Source organism: Arvicola amphibius, chromosome 14 (genome assembly GCF_903992535.2).
Source record: "Arvicola amphibius chromosome 14, mArvAmp1.2, whole genome shotgun sequence".
Lineage (NCBI taxonomy): Eukaryota > Metazoa > Chordata > Mammalia > Rodentia > Cricetidae > Arvicola > Arvicola amphibius.
Window position 1 is genome coordinate 44,865,032 of NC_052060.1, and position 27,352 is coordinate 44,892,383.

The 27,352-nt window shown below is 43.9% G+C and overlaps 2 protein-coding genes and 1 long non-coding RNA gene across 3 annotated transcripts in view; 1 reads left to right on the plus strand and 2 right to left on the minus strand.

The window, feature by feature from the left end:
- The first annotated feature begins 6,351 nt into the window (after nt 1-6,351).
- On the plus strand, nt 6,352-20,574 carry LOC119800710 (alcohol dehydrogenase class-3). The gene is made up of 9 exons (XM_038310876.1): nt 6,352-6,477; nt 8,548-8,649; nt 10,366-10,507; nt 11,001-11,088; nt 15,126-15,345; nt 15,466-15,726; nt 18,264-18,399; nt 19,933-20,071; nt 20,322-20,574. The coding sequence occupies exons 1-9, from the start codon at nt 6,466-6,468 to the stop codon at nt 20,344-20,346; spliced, it is 1,125 nt and encodes a 374-aa protein (XP_038166804.1). The 5' UTR covers nt 6,352-6,465; the 3' UTR covers nt 20,347-20,574.
- Nucleotides 11,315-13,788, minus strand: LOC119800711. The gene is made up of 3 exons (XR_005283071.1): nt 13,731-13,788; nt 12,981-13,592; nt 11,315-11,595 (listed from the first exon to the last, which is right to left on the minus strand). It is a non-coding gene; the product is annotated as an uncharacterized LOC119800711 (long non-coding RNA).
- Nucleotides 20,575-24,214: 3,640 nt separating the features above from the next.
- The window catches only part of Metap1 (methionyl aminopeptidase 1), a 32,196-nt gene continuing 29,058 nt past the window's right edge, over nt 24,215-27,352 (minus strand). The window contains exon 11 of the mRNA XM_038310875.2: nt 24,215-25,736. Coding sequence (XP_038166803.1) covers nt 25,573-25,736 — 164 coding nt within the window. The 3' untranslated portion in view covers nt 24,215-25,572. The remainder of the gene's footprint in view (nt 25,737-27,352) is intronic.

Genomic DNA, 27,352 nt, shown 5'->3' on the forward strand with positions numbered 1-27,352 from the left:
CCATTAACTGCCTGCAGGTATTCATCTAGGCATGTGCCTTGTGAGACTTCTCCTGTCCATGCTGCAGTCTCAACCTGTGTTGTCACTGTGCCAGTCTTGTCTAGGAGACCATGTTATAAAGATCCCACATATAGAAGATATCTTCTGTATATAGAAGATACTATCTGGAAGTAGACTTCCTGTTTTGAGTGGAATTTTTCAAAAGCATTTTCTATATTCCTCTTTTCCTTAATCAAGGCCAACCTTGGCTACAGATTGAGATCTTATTTAAGAAAACATCACATACAAGTAATGCGGTTTGCAATGCACAGAACACATGAAAGTCTACATTCTGACAGCTGGCTCCTTTTCCCACAAGCTCTCTTTCACTAATGGATGCCGCTTCCTGAAAGGCTAGATGCAACACACACTTCAACATGTCCAGACTGTCAGGCCGCTGAAACACACTAGGACTTGATTCCCTCCAAAGGGGAAAAACAAAACGTATTATAGTAATGACCGGTTTCCTGGGCAATGTACTTTCTGTTGCTTTAAATAACTGTCCTGCTCTTTATTTGCCAATGTTTCAGTCGAAAGATTAGTTTTAAGGCACATATACCTTCTTTGGGACAGTAAATCTGCATATCAAAATGTCTTTTCCCAACATAACAAGGCACACATTTATTTACAAAAGCGGTTTTGTGTGTCTAACATTATTGACAATATTCATGCACTCCTACAATAGTATGCAGTGTTTGAGTTTAAAAGGCAATCTGATCACAGCACTACTATACATTTGTCTGAGAAGGGCAAAGGGTTTTAACATAACCACTATGCCTCTGGCCCCTTAGTTTTCAAAATGCTACCACAGCACCCTCTGGTGTTCCCTTTAAATTTCCATCTCCTAGATGCCTTTTTCACTGAGAGAAACTAGTCAGGAAGAAAAGCAATTTCTATTGACACCAATAGAAATTGTACTTTAAAGGATCCCTTCCTTTGTATTATCTAATGTGACCCTCAAACACTTCCCGCTATAAGGTCCCTGAAGTTAGAGCTATATTCCTAACCTGAGTGTCTTACTGAGCAGCTTCTGGCCACTTACCCGTGGGAGTGGGCAAGGCAGACTTTATTGTCCACTGAGGAACTCTGTTACAGGAACACACACACTGCTTTTCCAATTGACTTATGAGGATGATATCTCTGCAAGCTAAACATTTGTTGTTTGTTTGGGTTTGGTGATGATTGATGTTTGGTTGGCTTTGGTTTGTTCTGCTTTGTTTGAGAGTTCCTGTCCAAAAACGTAGACCAGGCTGATCTAGAACCCACAGAGGCCCACTTGCTTCTGCCTCCCTGGTGCTACAATTAAAGGCATGTATTATCAAATCCAGTCAAGGTAAACACTTTCTTAAGAATGGATGGGGAAACATGGAATATTCTTGTTCTTAGGTAATACTTGCCAAAGAAGATAGAGGTGATGTCACAGATTTGGGAGTTCAGACAGAGGCAGAAAGAAAATGGGGCTAAAGTATCCCTTGGTACACCTACATGACAGATGTAGAGATGTTCATTCTCTTCTTTTTCAAATTATGAAACATTTCAAAATAAAAAGCTGGTGAAGACATTTTGAAGATAAAAATCTTGAGGATACAAACACTCAAATATAATAAAGAAATCACTTTTAAAAACAGACCACCCCAGAATAACCAGGCTATTGCCAAGGCTTCTGGTTGACCTCCACAAACCAACAATAAGGCCCCATTGCCAGAGACGACACCTACACAACTCACATGGAGAAGTCAAGAAAATGCCTACCTAGGGCTGTCACCCCTAATGACAAGTGTCCATAGTACTGGAAGGTACTCCGCATGCTACCAAAGGAAAAAAGTAAACACCAACCCACCAACCAACTCATCTACACTGATGAGCTGCCTGCCAGATGCACTAATACAATGTTGGTTCAAAGGCTATGGGATTTACTAACCAACACCTGAGTGCATTTTAAGACCACTCCATGAGATGGAATCCATCACCAACGCTGCTCAGGTGCCCAAGAGTTTGAGACCAGATAGGCCAGGGACTTAGGGGAAAACCAAATACTACTGTTCTGCTAAGGAAGTTAGCCATACAGTGACTGCTACTATTCTGCTATGTTCATAAACTAGAGAGCCTTGCTCAGCCATCATCAGAGATGATTCCTCCTGCCGTAGATGGGAACACACATGGAGACCCACAGCTAGGCAATGTACAGAGAGTGTGAGACCTGAAACACTCCTAAATAGGATGTCTCCATCAGAATCCTCCCTCGGAACTCAAGAAACCCCACAGAAGAGGTAAAAAGATTGTAAGCGCCAGACAGGATGGAGGACACAAAAGAAACAAGGCCCTCTAAACACCGGACTGAAGCCCATGTGAGCCCACAGAGACTGGAGGCAGTACACACAGGACCCACACAGACCTATGGGGTCCCAGCCCTGAGAGGGGAAGTAGACCCAAGCCCCCAACCATAACACAGAAGCTATCCCCAATTTATAACCACTCACAAATGAACAACAGAGTCTCAGTGGGGACACAAACCACTCTTAAGGGCAGGCCCCGCGCCCAGTAGATGGCAAACACAAAAAGAATTCATTGGCATCTTTGGAGGTTCTTTGTCTCGTGTTTTGTCAGAATTTTTATTTTAACTTTACAGATCCTTTGTGTATGTATTTTGGCTTCTGGTTTTAATGGGACTCTTGTGTATATGAGCATTTGTGCTTTCTGTAGCTATGTTTCTAGTGCTTTTCCTTTGGCTCTTTTTCTTCTGTTTATTTTGTCTTCGTCCGGTTTTTGTTTATTTTGTCTTTGGATGACTGCTTGCTTTCTAACAAGAGTCAGAAAGGGCATTGATTCAGACAGGAGGTGGGGGTGGGAAGGATCTCAGATATTCAGAATATATTTTAATAAAAGAACTATTTTCAGTAAGACAAGAAAGTAAAGATAAAATACACGATCAGATCATTCCAGCAGATCTGCCATCTTCCAGGTCTGCTTCTGATGCTTGCTCTGTTTGTTCAGTGTTTTACTCTTTTGTGTGCCTTCTAATTTTGTTATGAAAAGGCAGATATAATTTTCTGGGTAAAATGAACGACAGTAAGTGCAATGCTAGTAATTATAAGGAACAGAAGAGCAAAAAGCAGCCTGCAGTTTTTAATTCTTTACTTTATCTGAGTCTTTAGGTGACCCTAGAAAGTTATTCACAGTTGTTCCTTTTCTTTTCTTTTCTTTTCTTTTTTCTTTTTAACTCTCACCCCTTTATCACAGGATAGCTAGAGCTAGAGGGGGCTGAAGTTGTCTCCTCTCCCTTCTCCCTCACCGGCTGAGCAAAGGCAAAACCCATGCTGAATTAAGAACCTGGTAAAATAAATTCTGAGGGCAAATCTCCTTAAGAACATACATGTCTACATTTCTACTCCCTCTAGTGGGGACAGGAGGAAATTCTTCTCCCACCTTCTCTGAGAAGTCATGGAGGTGAAATTTACAAGTATGAGAAGACCCCCCCACCCTCCACTCCACACGACTTCATCCTCCCTGGAGTTTATGAGTTTCGGACCAAAGCACAAGAAACCTCCAACAATATGCCAAACACACTTCAGTTTCTTACACCGTGCTGCTGCTTGAAGGAATGGGATTCTAGTCTGATAAATCATGATTCTCTGCATTTCTGTCTCTAATCTGGGGGCAGCAATGTGACTTCACTTCTCTAAGAATTGATAATTCCTCAACTTGTTCAGCTTTTAGGTAGAATATAACTTCTCATCTCCATGTGTGGTGGTCCTTAGACTCATATGTGTGAATACTCACATATATATACTCACATTGATATACACACATAGACTCATATGTGAATACTCAGTCACCAGAGAGTGGAACCGGATGAAAGGCTAAGGTCAGGAGGCGTGGCCTTATTGGAGGAAGTGTGTCATAGGGAGTGGGCTGTGAGGTTTCGAAAGCCCCATGCCAGGCTCCTGCCTCTCTCCCTCTTCCTCTTCCAACCTCCTTCCCTCCCTCTCTCTTCTGAACGTAACTCTCAACTACTTCTCCAGCACCACGCCTGCCTGCTGCCTGCTCTCTGCAATGAAGATAACGATAATGGCCTAAATCTCTGAAACTAAGCAAGTTAAATGCTTTCTTGTCTAAGAGTGGCCTTGGCCATGGGGTCTCTTCACAGCCACAGAAGAGTGACTAAGCACCATAGCTGTCAAAGCAGAAAGCAGATGTCCTACTGGTTTTGGTTGTTGTTTATTGATTTAAGGAGAGAGGTTGAAAAAATGCAAAGTTTAAATAATCAACCTGAAGTAGAGGAAGAAAAAAAAGGCACTCATTAGAATCTGAATTTTATCCCTATCTTGCCTTAAATATTGTTAGAGTAACAATATTAGATTGTTACCCATCTGGCTCCAAAAAAAAAGAAAGAAAGAAAGAAGAAGAGGAGGAGGAAAAGGAGGAGGAGAAGGAGGAGGAGGAGGAGAAGAAGAAGAAAGAGAAGAAGGAAAAGGAGGAGAAGAAGAGGAGGAGGAAGAGGAGGAGGAGGAGGAGGAAGAGGAGGAGGAGGAGGAGGAAGAGGAAGAGGAGGAGGAAGAGGAGGAGAGAAAAGAAAAGGAAAAGAAAAGGAAAAAAGAAAAAATCTAAGAGAAGGAAACAAAATGCATTGATGGAGGTGTGTTTTTAAAGATCGCAAAGAAGGGGCAATAATTTAGAAATGTGTTAGAGATTCGGGCTTCTGGCATCAAGGAAATCAGGTAAGAGGCTTTCTGAACTGTAAAAAAATAATGAGAGCCTGAACTAGAATAGCAGCAGAGAGGAGAAAAGAGTTACAAGATGTGAAAAAGATTGAAGGGTTGATAACAAGATTGCAGAGACCAAGGGAAAGAGAGAAGTTGTGTGAAGGGACCAGGGCCAGTTGGTTTTAAGGGGCCAGTTTGCTAAGACCTCTGCCCCATATTACCCCACCATCCTACGTTGACTCGTGTCCGACATCAGCCAGACCCTCAGGAAGTACGCCCAGTCCGTGGCCAAACAGGGTCCCTACCCAACCACAAGTAGGAACTGTTCTTGCTATCTTCAGTCAAACAGACCCCTGACACAGCAACCACAGTTGCTGACCAGATGTCATGAGCCAATCACTGAATGATTCCTACACCAATCAGGGTCTACACCCAATCACTTCAAGGAACGCCTACCACAGCTGGAATTCCCCTAAGCAAGCTTGAAAAGGACTTGCCTGTCTTGCTCTTCCCCCGCAGTCGGCACCAGTTTGGGTAGACTCCAGCACGCTGATTTCTCTGTCTCCAGAAGAAAGCTGCTTTCCGCAATTGCAGAATTGATTTGGGATTCTGGCTGGAGCGCGTAAATGGACATCCTTGCCATCAACACAGACATGTAGAGAAAAGTCCCTATAAGAGGAAAAGACAAGATTAGTTTGAAATGAGTTGAGCTTTAAACACCATGAAATACGTTAATTCACACAGGTATCATCTAGTGGGCACTTTGCACTTCAAGCCTGGAGTTTAGGAAAGCCACCCTGATGGGAGACAGAATGTCTTCAATGTATATAAGTTAAAAGCCAGAGTGTGACTTAGGGTGAAATGAGGAAAGGACTTGGAACAGTATCATGCAGAACGTCAACCCTAAGGTCTGACTTCCGCAAATAAGCCTTGAGATATACAAAGAGAATGAAGTGTTCTAGTAGGTTCGTTTCAACAAAAACTCCTCCCCATCCACACGCAGCATTTAGGATTCTATCAAGAATGCAGCGTCCTCCGTCTCTCTTTGTCTACTCTTAGAACGAGCCCAGTCTGCTCCCTCATTCCCTTCCTGCAAATTCTTCTCCCCGTGTCCCGTGGGCCCTGAAATCCCAGAAACCCGGCTGAAGCAGCGACTGGAGCTCGGCACGTTCGTGTCTAGGACCGCCCCTCTCCCTCTAATGTTCCGAGTTATCAGAAAACTCAGCCGCTGGGGGCAGTGTGGACGCATCCAGGACACTGAAGCACGGAGCACAAGGAGAGGGGCAGGGACAAGACCGGAAAGAGTGGCTTTTTCCTCACGTGCTTCATTGGCACTCCGGTTCCCTCACGTTATACTTCTCTTATTTCTAAGCCTTACGTACAATGACAGCACCAAATTAGACAAGGAACTGCACAAAGATGCTCTGCAGCGAATCGATCAGGCCAGCCCGAAATAAAAACCTTCACTGGCTCAGGATAAAATCCCCGCCATCTCAATCTGCAGAGCGCGGGAACCAAAACTCAGGCTCCGCCCTTCCTGCGTTAGCCCCGCCTCCCTCTCAAATCCCATCCCTCCACAGACCCCCGCCCCCTACGCACGCCGCCTCTCCATCATAGCTCCGTCCCCCGCGCTCAGCCCCGCCCCTCACGCACGGCCCTCCCCTTCCCGGGATCCGCTAGAATTGTTGCTTGACGCTCGGCTCTGGTACCCCAACCTGCGGACATGGCGAACCAGGTATTGAAAGGCGCGATGGGCCCGAGCAGAGGAAGGGAGCGCTCGGGGGGTGCGCTGCCGCCAGCCCGGAAAGGCGAGCGCAGCCGCAGCGAGGGCGGGAAGGCTTTGTTTCGGTCCTGCGCTTGGGGAGCAACTTTGCTTTTTGCTCTGCTCGGCCCGAAGCCGGGTAGGAAGAGGCCCGCGGCCTTCACGCCGGCTCGCGCTTGCAGGCTGGCGGAGCTGGAGCACTGACCGTGCTCAAAACTACCAAACAAAGTCAGACTGTTTCTTGGGCCTTCGCTTTCCGTGTGCAGCACCGTGTACCTGTTTCTTTAAATCACATCTTATTGACTTTCAAGTCCATCTGCAATAAACCCAGTGACTTGCAACCTTTATTCTGTCAACGTATTTCATAAGCATCAAGTGACCTACCAAAATCCAACCTTCTCATTAGGCTTGCGTCTGGGGTAAGGAAAGGCAGTACTGAGTGGAATCGCTTTGGTAGTTCATTACTTTAGATGCACGATAAAAAAAAAAATGCGTAATGAATTTTAAACTTACCAGGAGCCACATTAAAAAGAACACATAAAATTAATTCTAATTACCATTACCTAATAGTTACAGCACTGCTTCAACATGTTATCAGTATTTTTAAATTGAGATATTGTTACTCTTTTGTAAAGCTTTCAAAATTTACTTTTATACCCGATCTCAGTTCACACTGACCTTTTTCTAGTGTTCAATAGCCACACGTGGCAAATGGCTAATGCATTAGCTAGCACAGTTACAATAGATGATTGTGATATTTTTACATATCCCTCATTTGGATATTTCTTAGGATCCTTTCTACTGTGCAGTTTTGCACTAAAGTGGTGTTTTATAAGCTGTCCAAAGGAAAAGATTATTAGGATACATGATAATAAACTTGTGGTTCCTTGAATTACTAGCCTAGCCTATTGATAGGACCTGGGTGGGATTTTGTTGTTGTTGTTAGCTTGGCTTGCCTTTTGTTGTGTTGGGGATCAAATCCAGGGCCTTGTGCATTCCAGGCACGTGCTCTACCATTGAGCTATATCCCTAGCTTGGCTCCTGCATCCTGTATTCTTTATTTTGTCCTCCCGTTTTTGTTTGTTTGTGTAGATAAAGTCTCACTATGCAGCTCTTGCTGGACCAGAACTTTCTGTATGTAGGCCTTAAATTCACAGAGATCCTCCTGCCTCTGCCTCCCAAGTGCTGAGATTAAAGTATGCACTTCCACACCCAACAGGACCTATATCTTAATCTGTTCTCAATTAAATCCTTTTTTTTAATTTGTGTGTGTGTGCACCACATGCATGCAGAAGCCAGAAAAAGACACAGGTCCTCTGGAACAGGAGTTCCATCTGGTTGTGATGTAGATGCGGAACCTGGAGTCCTCTGCAAGAGCAGCAAGTGCCATCTCTTCAGCCTTTTAAATATATGTGTTCATGTGTGGTGGTGGTTTTTCCAGGGAAGATTTGAGATGGGATCTTTCTATGTAGCCCAGCCTGTCCTGCAACTTGAAATGTAGACCAGACTGGCCTCGAACTCTTAGAGATCTCCCTGCCTCTTAGGTGCTGGACTAAAGGTTTGCATCAACTATCCCTGGTCCTTCAATTATATATTTTTAAGTGTATTACTTATGTGAAACCTAAAAAACAATTCTCCATTTCACGCTGAGGTATGCATTTTCTGTGAACATGTTCGCTTCATTTAGTTTTATGTGTGTGTGAGTGTGTAGTGTGAGTGTTTATGCATGTTCACATGTGGGCACAGAAAGGGCTAAGGCTGACATCAGGAGTCTTCTTCTGTCGCTCTCCGCCAACACAGGTAGTCTAGCCAGCCAGCTTGCTCTGAAGATCCCCTAGCTGCCATCTGAGTGCTGGAATTACAGAGAGTCCACCGCATCCATGTATGCTGTGGAGCTGAGCTCTGGTCCTCACGCCTGCACAGCAGGGCCTTTACCCGGCCCCGGTACACTCTAGCCTTAGCAGTCATTAGTATCTGAGTTGCCTGTCGAGGAATCATTAACTTAGGAGGATAAACTGTTTACCGCCTTTTTCCCCACCTCAGGTGATCAGATGCAAGGCTGCAGTCGCCTGGGAGGCTGGAAAGCCTCTCTCCATAGAGGAAATCGAAGTAGCACCTCCCAGGGCTCATGAAGTTCGAATTAAGGTAATGTTACAGCAGGGTTCTGTGGGAAGAAGCATGCAGTTAGTCTCCCGATAGAGGAGTAGGTCTGAGGGCTGCCGAGGATAAACCCAAAGGGTGGTATCCAGGAGGAGGCATCAGAAGCCTTCCAGCCATGGAATCACACAGCCCTCTCACCTGCCCTCCCTAGAGCAGCCCTCCCCGTCATTTTGTATTTGCTCTGGGGCTGAGAAGCCAAGCCTCTGGATTAGTGGACTACAGCGATATAACTTTTTATGGTTTGGGTTTAAGGCAGCTTTATATGATCCTCTCCTTCCTGCTAATCCCATAACTCACAGTGTGGTGCATTAAATCAAAGAGTAGACTCACTCTTCAGGTTTGCTTCCAGAAAACTGGGGAAAGGTTCTTGATTGATCAGAGCAATAAACAAAGTTCTCTTGCTTAGAGAGCGTTAGAATGCCCCTGGTTGACAAGGCCAGGGTTCAGTGGATTCATTAGTCCCCTGCTCCTTACCCTTCACTGTGGCTGAGAAAAGAAGTCACCCCTGGAGAGAGGCAGAAGACAGCATTCCCGAGAGACCTTTGACTTCTTGACATAAAACTTTGTTTTACCCTCTGCTCTGTACTGGTTTTGGGTAAAAAGTGAATGCTTTAAAGTCAGAACCATTACATGTGTTCTGTTCCATAGCGTCCTGGGAAAATGTTCCTCTTCAAGGAAAAGAGCCACAGGTCTCTTGCATTGCCCCCAGACACACCATGCACTGTGCCTGTGCCCCAAGGTTCACAAAAAGATCTGATTGAGAAGCACAAAGCCTCATGCTTTTCAAGGTCCTTTTCAGCCAAGTCTAAGAGTCTGAAATCTCATAATACTTCGTGTATTTCTGTTCATGTTCAAAAGTTAAGCTGGTGGGAGCTTTGCCAGAAAAGAAAGCAGTTTGTCCTAGATAACAGAAGATGATTAGTGTGGTAAACTTACGTCCCCCAGGAAGCTGGTGACATGCAGCAAAGGATGGGGTACCAAGGACGGAAGCAGAAAAGCATAAATACGAACAAGAGTTTTCCTTTAATTGATTTTTTTTTCTTTAATGTATATGTTGATGTACCTCTGTGAGTTTCTATGTGCCAGGCGCATGCAGGAACCTGAGGAGACCAGAGGGCGTTGGAGCCCAGGGGAGTTGCAGGTAGTTGTGAGCCGCCTAATGTGGGTGCTGAACCCACAAACCAGCACACACTCTTACTCACTGAGCCATCTTTCACACACACACACACACACACACACACACACACACACACACACACACCGCCTTGTTTGAGTAGAAACTGTTTGTGTCGGCCAGAAGACTCCATTCCACTAAAAGCTCTGAGTTTGGCGGAGACCAGGCAGGCAGGCACCTCTCAGAAATAATGTCTTCTTAGGATCACATTCCAAGTTAGGAAGCAGCAGTGCGAAGGCCCCCGCTGTTTGGATCCTCTTTGTAACGGAAGGCACAGTGCTGGTGAAGCCACCAGCTCTACCTCTGCCTGCTCATATCGAAGAGGAAAATGGCTCTGTCACACCTTCCTGCATACTAACGCACCGCCATGCTCATTAGTACCAAAAGTCTGCCAGGTCTAAGAATTGTAAACATGCTAATTTTAGGGAAGTGCAGTTATAAAGGAAAAGTAGCTAAAAATTTACAAAATCTGCTGTCTCCAGCTGCCTGTGCACACTTAGATGCTTTTTCTCTTGACGTCCGGGTAGATCATCGCCACCGCCATTTGCCACACCGATGCCTATACCCTGAGCGGAGCTGATCCTGAGGGGTGTTTCCCAGTGATCCTGGGACACGAAGGCGCTGGGATTGTGGAAAGCGTTGGTGAAGGGGTCACTAAGGTGAAGGCAGGTAAGGAAGGCTCTGATCCGTGTTACTGATTAACTATCTGTTTCCGAGCAGGTCATCACCTACGAAAAGTTGTCAGTTAATTTCAATTATCTTGGAAGCACAAGTATTTGGATTCATTTTTTTTTTCCTCTTTGATTTTGCAGACTGCTTTTCATTTGAAACTTTATTTGAAACTGTCTTAAGTGCATTACCAAAAGCAATTTTGGCAAGTTAAGCAAGGATTTATAGGGATGTGCCAATGAATTGGTGGTTTTGAAACATATCGACCTCTTGAACCTCCAACTATTCAGAGTTTCATTTAGATCAAAAACTCTGAAACTTACCGTTCTGCGCCTGGCTGGTTAGTGTCTGAACCATGCTCTTTAGGTGACGTTTCTAGCCTTGAGGCTGTTTCTTTTCAGGCTTGCGTCAGCTGACAGAATCAGGAAAACTGCTGTGTTCACCTAGAGCCAGCCGTACCAGTCAGGATAATAATGTCACATTTGTTTCCTAGGTGACACCGTCATCCCGCTTTACATCCCACAGTGTGGAGAATGCAAATTTTGTCTGAATCCTAAAACAAACCTTTGCCAGAAGATAAGGTTAGTATCTTTTTTAAAAGTATATATAGCTCTTTCAAAAAAGCTAATGCGTGTGCGTGTACTATGTGTCTGCAGGGGTCACAGCAGGACATCAAAGAGCTCACACCCCACCTTCATCTTCCTCCCTGTTAAATGACAAGCTTTTCTTGGGGAGATATAACACATATATGTCTACTTACCCCACATAAAGAGCCCACAACAGATCAAACTACAGATATCACCGAAGTCCAGCTTGGTGAACCATGAGTTTTATTGGGGGTTTTTACAAGGATATGGGTGAGGGATCACTTACAGGAGCAGAAATACTCAGATAGCTGCATTCCCAAAGCCCCTCCCAGCACAGGTGACAGCTCACAAAGGCTGGGAACCTGGAGCCCACTGCACAGCCTGCAGGCTAGAGGCTGTCCTTTCCAAGTGCCTCAGTTGGTCTGTACCTCTTCAGGCAGCTGCTCAGGCCTGAGAGTCTTCTTTGCAGCTTGGCTCTCTTGTCTGAAGGGGACCCTTACTCTGGCAAGAAGGGACATAGTGAATCTGGTTAGTTTCAAGGACTTCCTGAAGCTATTTGACTTGTTTACTTTCCTACTTAAGGAGCGTCCTTGCAGAATGAAATGTTTCGGTTTAAGAGGAAACTGTTATTAGAACTTCCCTACCCCTTTCCTTTGAGACAGAGTCTCTTACACTGAAGCTCTCCAGTTCAGCTGTGCTGGCTGGCCACAGCTCCTGGGGACTGCCTGACTCCTCCCCAAATCCACCCACCCCACCCACCTCCGCACTAGGGTTACAGCATACGGGTCAGGCCTGGTATTTCACATGGATTCTGCACTTTGAACTCAGATCTGCATGCTTGCACAGTAAGTGCTGAGCCATCTCCCCGCCCCTCTATTAATACAGTCTTACAATAAGAGATCTTACTAGCAATAATAATGGTGCTACAGAGATGGCTCAATGGGCAAAGCACTTGTACTAGCTGCTCTTCCAGAGGACCCAGGTTTGATTACTGTCACCTACACAGTAGCTCATAACCGGCTAACTCCATTTCCAGGGGAACTGATGCCCTCTTCTGGCCTTGGGGCACTAGTCACACACATGGTGTATGTACATACCTACATACATACATACAAACACACATGCAGAAATACCCATACACACAAAAAAAATAATAGATCACAGCAAGTATTTCTGTAGTGACTTATGCAGCGCCTGTTGCTCAACACTCAGGAAATGGAGACAGGAGGTCACAAGAGTCACAGACTAAGGACGTATGTAGTCTCCTTTCAAAGAGCCACAAAAGGATGGTGGGTGTGGGTGGGTCAGAGTTTTCTGAATACATTCTCTTTCTGTACAAGGCAGGTAAATTTGCAAGCAAAGACATATATTTTTAAAGTGAAATGAAGCCCTTTTTATGAGCTGCTTTATGGCCCATTGAATCAGGGTAATAAAAGCTACCTCAGGAGGGTTGTGTGAAGCCCAAAGGAGATAACAAACCCCTTGACACAGAAAGGGTCTGTTGTGAGGTGGGGCACACCACTTGAGAACCTTTTGAGACTGGTTAGATCTTGTTTTCTTTGTTGCCTCTTTTGTTTTTCTAGCCAGGGTTTCTCTGTTTAGCCCTGACTGTCCTGGAACTCACTCTGTAGACTAGGCTGGCCTTAAACTCCTAGAGATCCACCTGCCTCTGCATGATTAAATGCATGTGCCACCATGCCTGGCATTTGTTGCCTTTTTTATTGGGGTAGAACATACATTAATACAGTAGTCATGGTACACAAATTGTGCAGCCCGGTGAGTGTTTGTTTACATACGTACATACGGCCTGAATAAACCCTTCTCCCAGCACAGGAAGCAATCTCTACCAGCACCCATCTGTGCTCCTTGTGTCCTCAGACCAGTACCTGACTCCTGCAGAGGTCACACTGTCCTGGCGGCTTTCCTGGAGAACTTGGTGTAGTTGAATCACGGGGCATGTGCTGTCCGTTTCCTCCGTTTGTGTCTCTGCGCGGTGTCCAGGTTCCTACGAGCCTGTCTGCTTTTGTGTTCTGTCATGTTCCACTCCAGATGGCAGTGTGTATTCGCTTGCCTGCTATTGGTGGACGCTAGGTCATACCAGGGAGGGCTGTTGAAATTAGTGCGACATTCTTGCCTGTCTTGTGTTGGGTATGTGCACTCGAGGAGGAGTCCTGTGGTATGCCTGGCTAAGATGTGAGACATGCACACAGCTTTCCAATGTGAATGGAAGAGTTTATACACCTACAGCAATGTATAGAAGACCTCTTTTCTAATTTGTGTATTTACTCATGTATATATTTCAAAATATTTATCTTAGTATCAGGTTATTGTGTTTCTTAGAAATGATAAATGTTGGGGCTGAGACAGTGGCTCAGTTGGGAAAATTCAGATCCCCTGAAACCACATCTAAGCCAGCTGCACAATTGTGTAATCCCAGCATGCTCTTAGGGAGGGAGATGTAGTAGGAGGGCCGCTTGTTTGTTTCCAGCTGCTCAGCCCTGCAATAATCACACAGAAACTGTATTAATTAAATCACTTCTTGGCCCATTAGCTCCAGCTTCTTATTGGCTAATTCTTAACATCTTAATTTAACCCATTTCTATTAATCTGTGTATCGCCACGTGGCTGTGGCTTACCAGGTAAAGTTCCGGCGTCTGTCTTCAGCGGAGCTACATGGCTTCTCTCTGACTCCACCTTCTTTCTCCCAGCATTCAGTATAGTTTTCCCTGCCTAACTCTGTTCTACCCTATCAGGCCAAGCCAGTTTCTTTATTCATTAACCAGTAAAAGCAGCACACCTCCCACGCAGGGAGATAAAAGGAGACATAATCATTAGATCAACCCGCCCATCTAACACAGTAGCTAAGAGACCCTGTCTCAAAGAGGGTGGCGAGACTAAGAGCAACCTCAGGGTTGTCCTCTGACCTACACACACACACACACACACACACACACACACACACACCATTGGTCACAGTGTTAATGCTTTCCTTGCCATACGTTCAGATTTTTGTAGCAATCTTCAAGGAAGATGCTGCTGCTGCTCTACACTGTAGTAAGGCACCAGAAGCCATGCTAGTTCCTGTCTCTTGTAAGATAACGGAGTTTGGGAGTTGTTTGGGGGGTCATTTTGCTTGTTTGATTTTCCCCTTAGTGGTAATCAATCACAGTCAAAGAGAAAGGCCAGACGTGGTGGTGCACATCTTCAATCTCAGCACTCAAGAGGTAGAGGCAGGTGGATCTCTGAGTTTGAGAACACCCTGGTCTACAGAGCACCCTCAAGGTCAACCAGGGTTAGGTAGTGAAGTCCTGTCTCAAAAAAGGTGGGGTGGAACTCAGATCCTTGAGAAGTGTTACCCTGTTGAAGCCCGTGGAGATGCCTCTGGTTGTCACTAGATGAGCTGGATAATTGTTTTGGAGTGTCTTGTATAAATTCTTATGAAGCTTTATTTGCTTCTAAGTGTTTATGAAATTTAAAAATAACATCATGGAAGTTGAACCTGTTAAAATCACTTCAGTTCCAGTAACGCAACTTAACTGAGATAGGACATAGGTAGACACGGTGCTCAGGGATATAGATCCCACAAGGACCCCGAAGCTGAGGACAGTCACGGTCTTTGTAGGTTTATCTAGTAAGGTGTTGGATTATGGGCAGTTGTTATGAATGCATCAGAATGGTGGTTCTCAACCTCTGGGTCACGACCCCCTTGGGGAGTCAAATGACCCTTTCATAGTAGTTACACATCAGATATCCTGGATATTAGATATTTATATTACAATTCATAACAGTAGCAAAATTACAATTATGAAGTAGCAGCAAAGTAATTTTATGGTTGGGGGTCACCACAACATTAAAGGGTCACACACAGCATTTAGGAAGGTTGACAACCAGTGCATTAAAAGGGGTTTTTGTCCTAGTATACCTTTCTGAGTATTTGCTGGTCATTATTTTTGAAACTGATTTTTTTTTTCTATAGAGTTAAGGAAATGAGTCTACCCTTCTCTTTTCATTTTCCTTTTTCTTCTCTCTAGAGTCACTCAGGGGAAAGGATTAATGCCAGATGGCACTAGCAGATTTACCTGCAAAGGAAAGTCTATTTTTCATTTCATGGGAACCAGCACATTTTCTGAATACACAGTTGTGGCTGACATCTCTGTTGCTAAAATTGATCCTTCAGCACCTTTGGATAAAGTCTGCCTTCTCGGGTGTGGCATTTCAACCGGCTACGGTGCTGCTGTGAACACTGCCAAGGTAGGAGACTGGGCTGGGCTTCGGCTTCTGCCTTAATTCAGAGAGACATTGCTGAAACAGTGGCTGTCCTGTGAGGCCGTGACTCTTGGCATGCTGCTTATAGACTGTGATTTGATGTAGGTGGAGCCTGGTTCTACCTGTGCCATCTTTGGCCTGGGAGGAGTTGGATTGGCAGTGATCATGGGCTGTAAAGTGGCTGGCGCATCCCGGATCATTGGTATCGACATCAATAAAGATAAATTCGCAAAGGCCAAAGAATTTGGAGCCTCTGAATGTATTAACCCCCAGGATTTCAGTAAACCCATCCAGGAAGTACTCATTGAGATGACAGATGGGGGAGCAGATTACTCTTTTGAGTGCATCGGCAACGTGAAGGTCATGGTGAGTATGCATGCCTCCCCCTTTTGTGCTTACAATACTTTTTTAAAATGCAGTTTCCTGAAGATCAAAGATTGTTTTGTTTTGGAAGGAACAGCTTTGATAGGAATTAATTCTAAAGAAAGCAGAGGATGGTAATAGCTTCTTGAACTACTTGGAACTATTTGAGTGGGAAATGATAGAAGTTCGGAAAGGGGAAAGATGAATGAAAAGAACAGTATTTCTTTGCCTTTTGAGTGTATGTTAACTGCTTATCTCATGAAATGAGAAGCTAAATAGCGTGGAGAGCATGAGCTTTGGAATTGGATATGCACACACATCCTGACATGAGCAGAGGATGCAGATTCTCACAGACATGGGTAACATTAAATAGTGAATTTCTTAGTTATTTTTGACACCTTCTTGCGCTATTTTTTTTTTTAGATTTATGTGTATGAATGTTTTACCTGTGAGTATTTATGCATACGACATGTATGCTTGATGCTCACCGAGTCAGAAGAGCATTGGATCCTCAAGAAGTGGAGTTGTGGATGGCTGTGAGCCACCTTGTAGGTGCTGGGAACTGAAACCTGGTCCTCTGCAAAAGCAGAACGTGCTCTTAACCACTGAGCTATCTCTCCAGCCCTAAAATCTTTTTGAGTTCGGGTTTCCTTTTACTGATACCTAAAAGCATAAAGCTTGCACGTTGATGGATCATCAGGCAATGATCAATCCTTTGTGTACTGTTTACATCTGCCCAAATGGGGGAAACTATCAAGATTGTTGAGCTCTGTTAAGTACCAATAGCAGCTGGTAGACAAACATGGGGCTGTGCTGCAGCAAACATGGGGCTTCACCATTCTTGTTTGGGCCAGAGTCCCCCAGTTCTCCCTGATCCGTCTCATCATTCTCTTTCATCCTCTAAGGAAGTGAGTTTATAAGGAGGAAGTCACTCTTAGGAAGCTGAGATTTAACTTGATTAGGCCTTTGCGTATGTATTGGCGTGGCTCCATTTAGTTAACCTTCTGTGTCTCCTCGGTGCCTGTCTGACTTGGATTAATGACTGTGGCTCGGTTGTGAAGAGTGGGTATTGGCTTTTGGAAGCTGTGTTGGTGGCACACATTACAGGTCTTCTCATCAAGTCAAAACAAAAAATAACATGGTCCTTCCAATCTAAAAGCGCCCCTGGCTCCAATCTAGTCCTTGGTCTACTTCACCATTGTTATCTTCTAACCATATTTCATTTTCGAGATGAACTTCTAAAATCTCCCCTTGAGCCTTCTTTCTTCGCTTGCAGCACTGGTGTGTCCCTTGTGACCCTCGCACTTCATGTACACAGACTGAGTTTGCCAAGCCTGTCCCTGTCCTAGCTATGAATCCTGACTTGCATCCCAGGGCCTGGGCACTTGAGGCCACACTCTCAGCAGCTCCTTTCTTACCTCCTTGGACTTCACATTGTCACAAACACCTTGCAGAGCTGTGCTTTTTTGGACCTTCTCCAAGTTACTGAGAGCTGATGGCACATTTCCATCTCTCCTTTCTGTCTTTCCCCTCCTCCAGAAACCATCATCCCTCTTGGAGCCACAATCCCCACCTACACCATCCTTAGTTACCTGTTCTTCTCCCTTGTATAATTCCCTTCTGCTGGAATCCGAATCCTAGAAGCTTGAGAAATCTGTTTAAGCCTTTCTCCCTCGTTTGGATTCTCTACTGGCCTTTTTAGTTCTTCCTAGGTGGCACTGGGTTTGATCACCCCCGCTACTCCAAGAAAAAAGAATCACAGTAAGTGGTTACCTTAATCATGTTCTACAGCTAATGAGCAAGCTGAGGCCAGAGGGGTGTGCAGCTCAGACAGCTCCTCCTCCTCCTCCTGTCCTTTGTAACCTCTCTGACTAGTTCTTACTGGAGTGAGGTGCTGTGTTGTGGTTTTGAGTCTCAGTAGTGACCATCTTTTCTCGTATCTGCCATCTGTGTCTGCTTTAGATAAATGTCTTTTTATATCCCTTGAGACCAGGTTGTTTGGCTTTTTGTTGTTGGGTTTTAGGGGTTTCTTGTAATTTTACAAATGATCTGTGATCTGCATCTACACTCTGCTGTTCTCTGCTGTGCAGAAGTCTCTTTAATTTGCTCTGCTCAATCTGTTTATCTTTGCTTCCTATATTGTTGATCTTACCCAAGAAAATGTTCCCTGTCCCAATGTCTAAGTATTTCCCTTATGTTTTCTTGTAGTAGTTTGAAAGTCTCAGGTCTTTTTATAGTTGGGTTTTATAACTCATGCAAGAGAAGTAGTCTAGATTCATTCATTTTCTCTGTAGATATAGGATAGAAAATTTAAAAAGAAAGCAACAGCTTTCAATTTTTTCAATATTCTTATAGTCAGGTTAATTCTTAAAGGTACTTGTTAAAATATAATTGCTCAGTAAATTAAAATTACTAAACATTAAATTTGTTGCCATTTTGTAAAACAGCTGTGTCACCCCTTCCCCCACTAGAGGTTTTGGGGAAAAGGGCAGTGTTGGTGCAGTTTATGGACACCTGTGATTGTGTCTTTGTGCTTGCAGAGAGCAGCCCTCGAGGGGGTGCACAAAGGCTGGGGAGTCAGTGTGGTGGTTGGCGTAGCTGCTTCAGGTGAAGAAATAGCCACTCGCCCATTCCAGCTGGTGACAGGACGCACGTGGAAAGGCACTGCCTTTGGAGGTAACACAGTGGACAAGTAGATTTTCTCTCCTGTTTCCATTGGCATAATTTAAATCACGGTCTCATTTCCTGTGTTAACACAAATCATCTGGTTGTAGTTCTTTCTTGATTGTTTCATGGGAGACGTGAAGAAACTTTCAGAGTCAGTATTGGCCGCTGGTGCTGGGGAGGCATTCGGTTTCTTCTTAAGTAAGGAGAGCCAAACAATACAGAACTTAGAAGAGCAAGAGCCAGGTGTAGGGGTACAGCCTTTAATTCCAGCACCCAGGAGGCAGGGGCAGGTGGAAGGCCAGCATGGTGTACACAGTAAGTTGCAGGACAGCCAGAGGTACACAGTAAGACCCACTCTTAAAAAAAAAAAAAAGAAGAAGAAGAAGAAGAAGAGGAGGAGGAGGAAGGAGAAGAACAAGAACAAGAAAGAAACGAGAGAGAGAGCAAGAATTAATGAGAAAGAGGTTGAAGGCAGGCTGGGTAAACTACCCAGAGTTTCTTGTGTGAATTTTTGTGTCATTTTTAATACTCCTTCCTTAGAGAATGCAGCCTCACTTAATATAGTCAGACTTCTTTCTGAATAATACTAGTTTTAGTACTACCCAATACATGATCCTAAACTAAAATAGTGACAAAACTTTTTAGCAAAATTAAAAGCCATCAAACTGATGATCATTTTCCGCTGGTGTAGTCGTAGGAGGGATTTAGTCATTTCGCATTATCTAACTATGGGTAGAAGGTTGGGTAAAGTCTTTTTGTGGTGCTCAGCTAGGGAGAAATATCAAAACATGTCTCACAGCCCAACTATTATGAATGAATGACTTCCATAGTTCTTACAGGCTTTCAAAAAAAAACCTCAATGAACAGTCCTATCCTATCATCCTTATTAGGGGGAAAATATTCCAGGCATTTTGAATGCTGTTTAAGAGAATGTGTGTTGAGATCCCATACCATGTATTACATTAACTTTTTCGAAACCCAGAATAAAAGCCTTGGAAACTATGCTAAAATGAGGGCATGACCAAAATTTTCTTCTTTATGATTATATGGTTTACCTTAGAAGGTGTCAGTTTGACTAACTGATTCTAGTATATTGGAACTCTTTATTTAACTGGCATGTGCTGCTGGGGGCACCATATTCCAGGAGCTGGATTTGAAAGGGCCTTTGAAGCCAGAGTAGCTAGGCAAGTACTCTCCAGCAGAATTAATATTATATTATTATTATTATATTAGTTTTTGAGGTGGGATGACCTTCCTGCCTCAGCCTCCACTGTGGCTGGTGTTTCAGGCCTGTGCCATCCAGCTCAGTGTTTTGTAGCCCTAAAATAGAAAAAGAACAATTAACTCTGAGTGTTTACTTTTTCACAGCTAAGGATGTGTCTGACTCTTCCTCTGTTCCACAGCAGTTCTAAAAAGGTTTCGTTCATCTTGAATCCACATAACCTCTGAACTGTCTGGACGTCACCCAGGAGAGGAACGTGATTAAATACACTGCAGAAACTTGTTGCATAAACTTATCCTTAAGAATGTGGTTTCTTTTAGGATGGAAGAGTGTAGAGAGTGTCCCGAAGCTGGTGTCTGAATATATGTCAAAAAAGATAAAAGTTGATGAATTTGTAACTGACACTCTAACCTTCGACCAAATCAACAAAGGCTTCGACCTGATGCACTCGGGGAAAAGGTGAGCTTTCAGTTCAGCTGACAGTGAAAGTGGGAGGGACGAGCGAACAAATAGAATGTCAGTGGTTCCTTCATGGCTCAGAGGGAGCAGGTGCCTGCTGTCAAGCCCAGTGACATGAGTTCAGTCCCCATGACCCACATGATAGAAGAGAACTGATCTCCACACACATATACATACACATAGAATAAATAAATGTGATTTATTTTTTAGTTCATCTTTCAAATTTTATTCTTCGTGCTCTGTCTCACAGCATTCGAACAGTTCTAAAGATGTAAGTTCAGAAGAGAACACTGTCCTTCCTGTACTTTTCCTGTGATCAGAAGAGAATAGACTGACAGATCTGCTTCAGCAACTACTAGAAGGAGTACGTGTAATCATGTCTATAATCAAGGACAAGGCAAATAATCACAAGTCAGTTTTTTGAACTCTCCACGTAAATAATTGCTGCTCAAGAAATATTTTAACATAATAAAAATAGTTTCTGCATTTGTGAGTAAATTGAACATCTATCTTGTCGTCTCTCTCTAGGCTGCCCAGTATGCTGTCTAGAAACAATGCTAACCCAAAAGAAAGGCTAATTTTTAATTCATCCACATAGGTTAACAAACCAAGATTAGAATATTCTGTCTGCAAATACCGATTAGAAACATACACTACCCAGCAGTCAGTAAACTTGTTAAGTTTATTTAGGCAACTAGTTTGGTAATACATCCTTGAACTGTGTTGACAATAACCAAATGGCCAGGTGAAGTCAGCCCTGCCTGCTCATAGGGCTGCTTTCGGTAGAATTATGAGAACAGAACAGTGCAGTGTGCTCTGTCAGCTGGACACTGACAGCTGCACACGTGGTAAATACCGCAAGTCAAGGGCATGCTCCACAGGATCACCTCCTGCCTAAATGTCTACTCAGCTACTCCCATAGCCCAAAGTGAGGCCGTGCCGTGATGGCTGCAGAAGCAAGACCTGTCATCTCACTTAGGGCTCAAGTACTGATTTGAGTTGAAACACGTAAGAGTCCATCTAGCTACCGATAATGCAAATTAGCTTCAGTCACATTGTCCTGTAAGCTGTTACTAAGCTGTGATGTCAGTGCAAGCGGGTGTAATCTCTCCCCTAGCCACACAGTTCAAATCAGATCCCTGGTATCCTGGTCGTGTGCTTCTCTCAAAACACCATAGTACAACTGCTTACCAGTTTAGTACAAAGAAGATGCAGACAAGTATCTTTGGCTTCTTCTGGGGGTTGGGTGGGGAATATGGAACAAGAGTAACAGGGCTGAGAGCCTCAAGAAAACACCCAAGTTTGCCAAGTTAAAGCTTTACCCATCTTTTAAAAGCTGTACATAGGGATTTCTCAACTGTCTTCACAGAAGTTTCTTTCAGTAGATGGCCATTAACACATGCTCAACTGGTCAACATGCAGAGAATAACTGGATTGCTAACCCTAAATGAGATGTATACTTCACACCCCTCCAAGGCTCAAGAGACTTTGTGGAAGATGAGGTAGAAAGATTTTAAGAGCCAAAGGTGGTAGATGATTTCAGGCCAACTTTTCCAGACTGCCCCTGTCTCCAACCTGCCCCTGCCAAAAATAAAAACAAACAAAAAACTATGAGTCGAGAGTGATATTGCTAAGGGCAGAGCAGTGGACTGTCAGCTAATAAATGCTGAGGGCTGATACATCTGAGAATTGCTTCTCTGTAAAATGTTCATGTAAATGAAATACTCGATTTGGGAAATCCAAATTGCAAATCAAATGCAAGCATATAGTGGATTCAGGTAAGGATATCAATGAATGCTAAAGTCATTGTGTAAACATGATATCCATAGTCTTCAAGTAGCTTCTAATCTACTTGTTTATAAAAGTCAGAGTAAAATAGGAACAGGGAACAGACACAGAGTGATCGAGCACTGGAATACTCTGCAATTCATATGGGCCGTAATGAACACAGCGTGACATCCACGAAGTCTTCTGTCACAGTATTTCTCCTGAGCATATCCTCATGAGAACTAAGACTTATATGCAACTGTCACAATTTTTCAAGTGTTAATTTCCTACAACACTCAAAGAGCAGGGAAGTTATTCCAGAACAAATTACTGGCCCATGACAGGGTGGGGTGCTCAGAAGAAACTTGGGAGAAACTGAGTCTGTATACATTTATTATGCGCCAATGTTAAAAACTGTTGAAGTAACAATTACATTACAATCACGTAGACTCTTTTGCTGGGGTGCAGGTACTTACTGGGAATTAAACTGCCAAGCCTCGTGTGCTAGTCCAACACTCTATCAACCGGTAATATTCTTGGAACAAGCATCCTTAAAGAAGTACAGGCTAAAGTACAAGACCCTTTTCTTTTGTACAAAGTTCTGGGTTCAATCCCAGGACCAGCTCAGGGTAAAAAAAGCAAAGGGTAACATTTGTACAGTTGGGTATAGGTAACTACTACTTCACTATACTTTCGACTTTCCTATAAAATTTTCAAAACATTCTATAAGGTGTGCTATGTGTAAGTACACACCTTCACCGAGACTAAAGAAAAGGGAGTCCCTCTCCACCACTCTGCCCTGTTCCTTCAAGGCAGCATCTCATTGAGCCTGGAGCCCCTGGTGTCTAGCTATGCTGGCAGTTGGCAAACCCCAGCAATCTCCCTTACTACTGGGATTCCAGGCATGTGTGGGGACACAGCTGGCTTTTACATGGGTGCTGGGATCACAAACTGGTACTCATGATTGTGCATCAAAGCAAACACCCTAACTACTAAGCCATCTCTAGTCCAAGAATTAAAATTTAGAAGAGATCATTTACAAATATCATGCATGTGTATCTACCTTTGCAGAACATTCTGTTGTCAATTTCAGACAAACCAGAAGTGATTTAGAAATCAGTAATTAAGCAACAATAGCAAATCTTCAGCCTTTTTGTAATTTAAAACACATGGGAGGGCTGGAGAGATGGCTCAGCGGTTAAGAGCATTGCCTGCTCTTCCAAAGGTCCTGAATTCAATTCCCAGCAACCACATGGTGGCTCACAACCATCTGTAATGAGGTGCCCTCTTCTGACCTTCAGGCATACACAGACACAATATTGTATAAATAATAAATATTTTTTTAAAACGCATGGGAGACAAGTATTATACACACTGCTGAAGGGTTTCTAAACTACTTATCCACAAAAATATAAAACAAAGGAATGTGATCATTTATCTTTATTGTCAACATAACTGGATTTGGAGTCACCTAGGAGACACACTTATGGGAGTGTCTGGAGTGTTTCCACCATGCTGAATGTAAATGGCAACATCATGTGGGCTAATGTCCTAGACTGAATACAAAGAAGAAATGGAGAAAGCCAGTCAAGCACCAGCATAATCTCATCTACTTCCTGGGGACACAAGGTTGATGCTCTACTGTGATGCCATTCTTCCAGGATGCACCATGTCCCTTTAAACTATAAACCCAAATAAATCTTCCCTTAGGTTGCTTCTGTTGGGAATTGTCAGAGACAAAAAAAGGCACTGATGCCAAGGGAAAACATGTTTTCTTCTTTTAAATTGTAGCTACAGGAAATGCAAGACGGACAGGAGGATAAAGAACGGTCATTGTACAAGTTAAACTGTGTATGCTGCAGTAGAGGAGAGCACATGCCTACTAAATACAAGGCCACCAGTTCAATCCCAGCGCAGACCAAAAAAGCTAATACATTAACTGTGATTGTACAAAGTAGATGTTTTGTAAACTAAACTTATTAGCTGGAGATATTATAATTAGACTAGAGCCCACAGTTTTTTTTTTTAAATCAACCCAAAGCACTCCTACAAGCATGTGTAATCTTTCCACAAACTACACCAAGGTTTCGTTCCTGAAGCTTTATTTTCTAATGATATAAACTTAACACCACCCCACTTACTAATCCTACTGTCAGAATACAAACTGCTCCCCTAAATATATTCTTGACCTTAAAAGCTCTCATAATACAGCTACATCTCAAATGGTGCTGCCATGCTCCTGGATTAAGCAACATGCAATTATGGTACAATATTATACCTGAAAAGGTGTGTATGCTCCAATGGTCCTGAGTTTAGTTTGGATTAAATTAGTCTCATCCCATCAATTCCCTCTGAAACAAATGCAACTACAGTAAGTGGGATAATCATTCAAACTTTTAATCTCCCTTTACATATTATATTAACATTCATATTACAAAGCATTCCATTCACAAATATTACAGTTTGATTAAAAACTTTAAACACACACACACACCAGAAGTCTACACCAGATTCAATCACTTTACTAAATCATGAAAACATTTACTAACTCATGAGAACATCATTCTCTTAAAGCAATAAGGTCTGAGGCACTCTGGAAAAGATGATGTCTTAAAGTATGTGTCACTGGTATCAAATTATATTACAATAAAGTCATGAGATAGCCAGGAATCAAGGATACCCTCATGACAGCTTTATGATCTGGTGTGTCTCCACTGCACACACCGAGCACAGGTGCTGGCCCCAGGGTCATTTTTGATGACTCCCATCTACAGAGTGAGGTACATTGTGACACAGGACAACAGCATGCCCATTGGCACTTAAAGTCCTTTATCACTGCTGCCAGTTACTAAATGCTAAACTCTCAACAGCCACCGCGACTGTGCGGACACCTGGAGACATTGTGGACTTCCTCCCCCGTCATCTGCCTGCCACAGGACAACTGTCACTCTTCTCTGAGTACTTCGGAGGGAAACCTTGGAAAAGAAGGCTTCTGAAGAAAAGGGGTTCTGACCTCACACACTGGCCAGACGGGTCTGAGACAGCAGTGTACTGTGAAATCACGCTGCACCGCAGCTATTTCCCCACGCCAGACCTTACACTCTGACAACCTCCCAAGTGAGCCTTCCCATTCACTCACTGAGTCCACACTGCAGGAAGTCTTTCCTACACACATACAACAGTAAATAATTGGCATGAGGGTGAGTGGAGTCCAATTCCCAACCAGGAATTAACCACTAACAAGTTATGGATCCACTTATGACAGCAGATATCCTGTCAAAGCAGAATCAACCCAGACCAAAGGTCAGTGTTCAATAATTTCGTATATGGAATTTTAAAATGTATGCATATATATTTCCATATATACCAATATATAATTAAAAATCTGGAGCAGTGTGTTGCTAAAGTTTCAAGATTTCTCATCTCCAACTCTCCTGGAAAGCAGCTCGTCTGCGGCAGTGATAAAGCAATGCGAAACAGACTCAGGGTCAAAGGCGACAGCACAGAGAACTGAGGGTGAGGCTGGGGCCGGAGGACGCAAGCAATGTTTCCTTTATTCTCCTCAGCTCTTTCAGACCCCAGAAAAGCTCTGAGGACACACACCAAATGCTGCAGTCCCTTTTCAGCCACAGTCAAAACAAACTGAGGGATTTCTAAAAGGCTCTTCATTTCTGTACTTTCAATAAAAAAACACAGTACAAGATGGTGTTCAGACATTAGGCATCTTGGGAGGATTAAAACTGGGACATGAAATGAGGCCGAGAGCTATCAAGTCTCCGGGTAAGAATTTCACAGCCAGTGTCCGTGACCAGCAGGGTGTGCTCAAACTGGGCGGATCGCTTTCCGTCCCTCGTCACTGCAGTCCAGCCATCTGGCCAGGTTTCATCCTGCCATCCACCTAAACAAGCAAAAACAGTTGCTTAGTTCTGTCACTCACATCGCTCACAGTCTCTACATTAGTGTGCACAAGAAAGAGAATAGCCTATGGTGGTGCACACCTTCAGTCCCAGCACTTGGGAAGCAGGAGCAGGCAGATCTCTGAATGAGGCCAGCCTGATCTATAGAGTGAGTTCAAAGAATGTCAAAGCTACACAGTGAAACTGTCTCAAAAAGCAAAGAGAGGAAACAGGCAGATGAACCCCCCATCGAGATCCTCCGCAGCACTCTGTTTCAGGTAAAGCCTTCCCATTTCATCCCATGTGCAGCACTCACTAACCAAGTAACCATGTCCAGTTCTCTTCAGTGTAGCAAATTGACCATTTTTCTATTTCTCAAATCAAGGTGACATTTCCAAAATAAAGATGTCTGATTCCTTTCAGCAAACACATGGAAACTCCTCCCCAGAGAACTGAGCAGAAACTTGAACTGGCAACTTCCAGACTACTGGAGTCAACTACCTCAGTGCACACAGTGAGCACAAGTTCCCGCACTGCCACAGCAGGTCACTACTACGTAACTGCAAATGGCTGGGGACAGATTACAGTATCAAGTCCTTATAACCAGAGAAAGGAGCAAAGAGAAATAGGGTCTTTGTTTATTTGTTTGTTTCTGGGTTTTGTTTTTTTTTTTTTTTTTTTTTTTTGAGACAGGGTTTATCTGTGTAGCCCTTGCTGTCCTGGAACTAGTTCTGTAGACCAGGCTGGCCTCGAACTCAAGAGATCTGCCCGCTCTGCCTCCTGAGTGCTCAGATTAAAAGCATGCGCCACCACCATTTAGCCTGAGAAATAGGTTTTTTGAGGGCTAATAAAAATCAGAGGCCTGAAGCAATGGTCCCGTTGGCAAAGCACTTTTAAAAGCATTGAGGCCCTGAATTTGATACCCAGCACCCATATAAAACATTAGGCTCTGAAAGACTTAGACACAGACAGCTCTCCTGGGACTTGCTGGCAGTCAGCTTAGCCTAATTAGCAAGCCCCATGTCCCACTGAGAGACTTATTTCAAAAACAAAGTGGATGGCTCCAGAGAAATAAAGCATGAGTCTGACCTCTGGGCACTGAAGCACGTGGGTATTCAGAGCTGGGGGGTCTGGGAAGGTGTGCTTCAACACAGGGCTCAGAGAAACCAGTCAACAGCACTGACATGCTGCGCTGCCTAAACCCAATGAAAAACTCGGAGAAGTGCTTCCCAGTTACAATCTGTTAAGTGCTCACAACAAAGCTCCCACATGACAGCCCGTACTGCCAGAGGAACAGAGAGACCAGTGTCTGCCGTGTGCTCACTTGGGATGCTGCAGGAAACCACAGCTGTGAACGTTGACTGTGGAGGACTGGATGGCTCATCAGTCTGGCAAATTTTGCAACATAAGCAGCTATGTGTCCTGGGCAAGTTAGGCTCCTCAGAGATCTGTCTACTATTCTACTGCCTTCTTCATTAGCTGGAATTAACTTGTGTAACTGTGCCTGTCTCCTCTCCCCCCTCCTATATCAGGCAAGAACTTCTACAGAGGCTTGATGTAGACTCGCATTTTGAGAACCCATCCTTTGATAAGACCTCTATGAACAGGGCCACAGCCA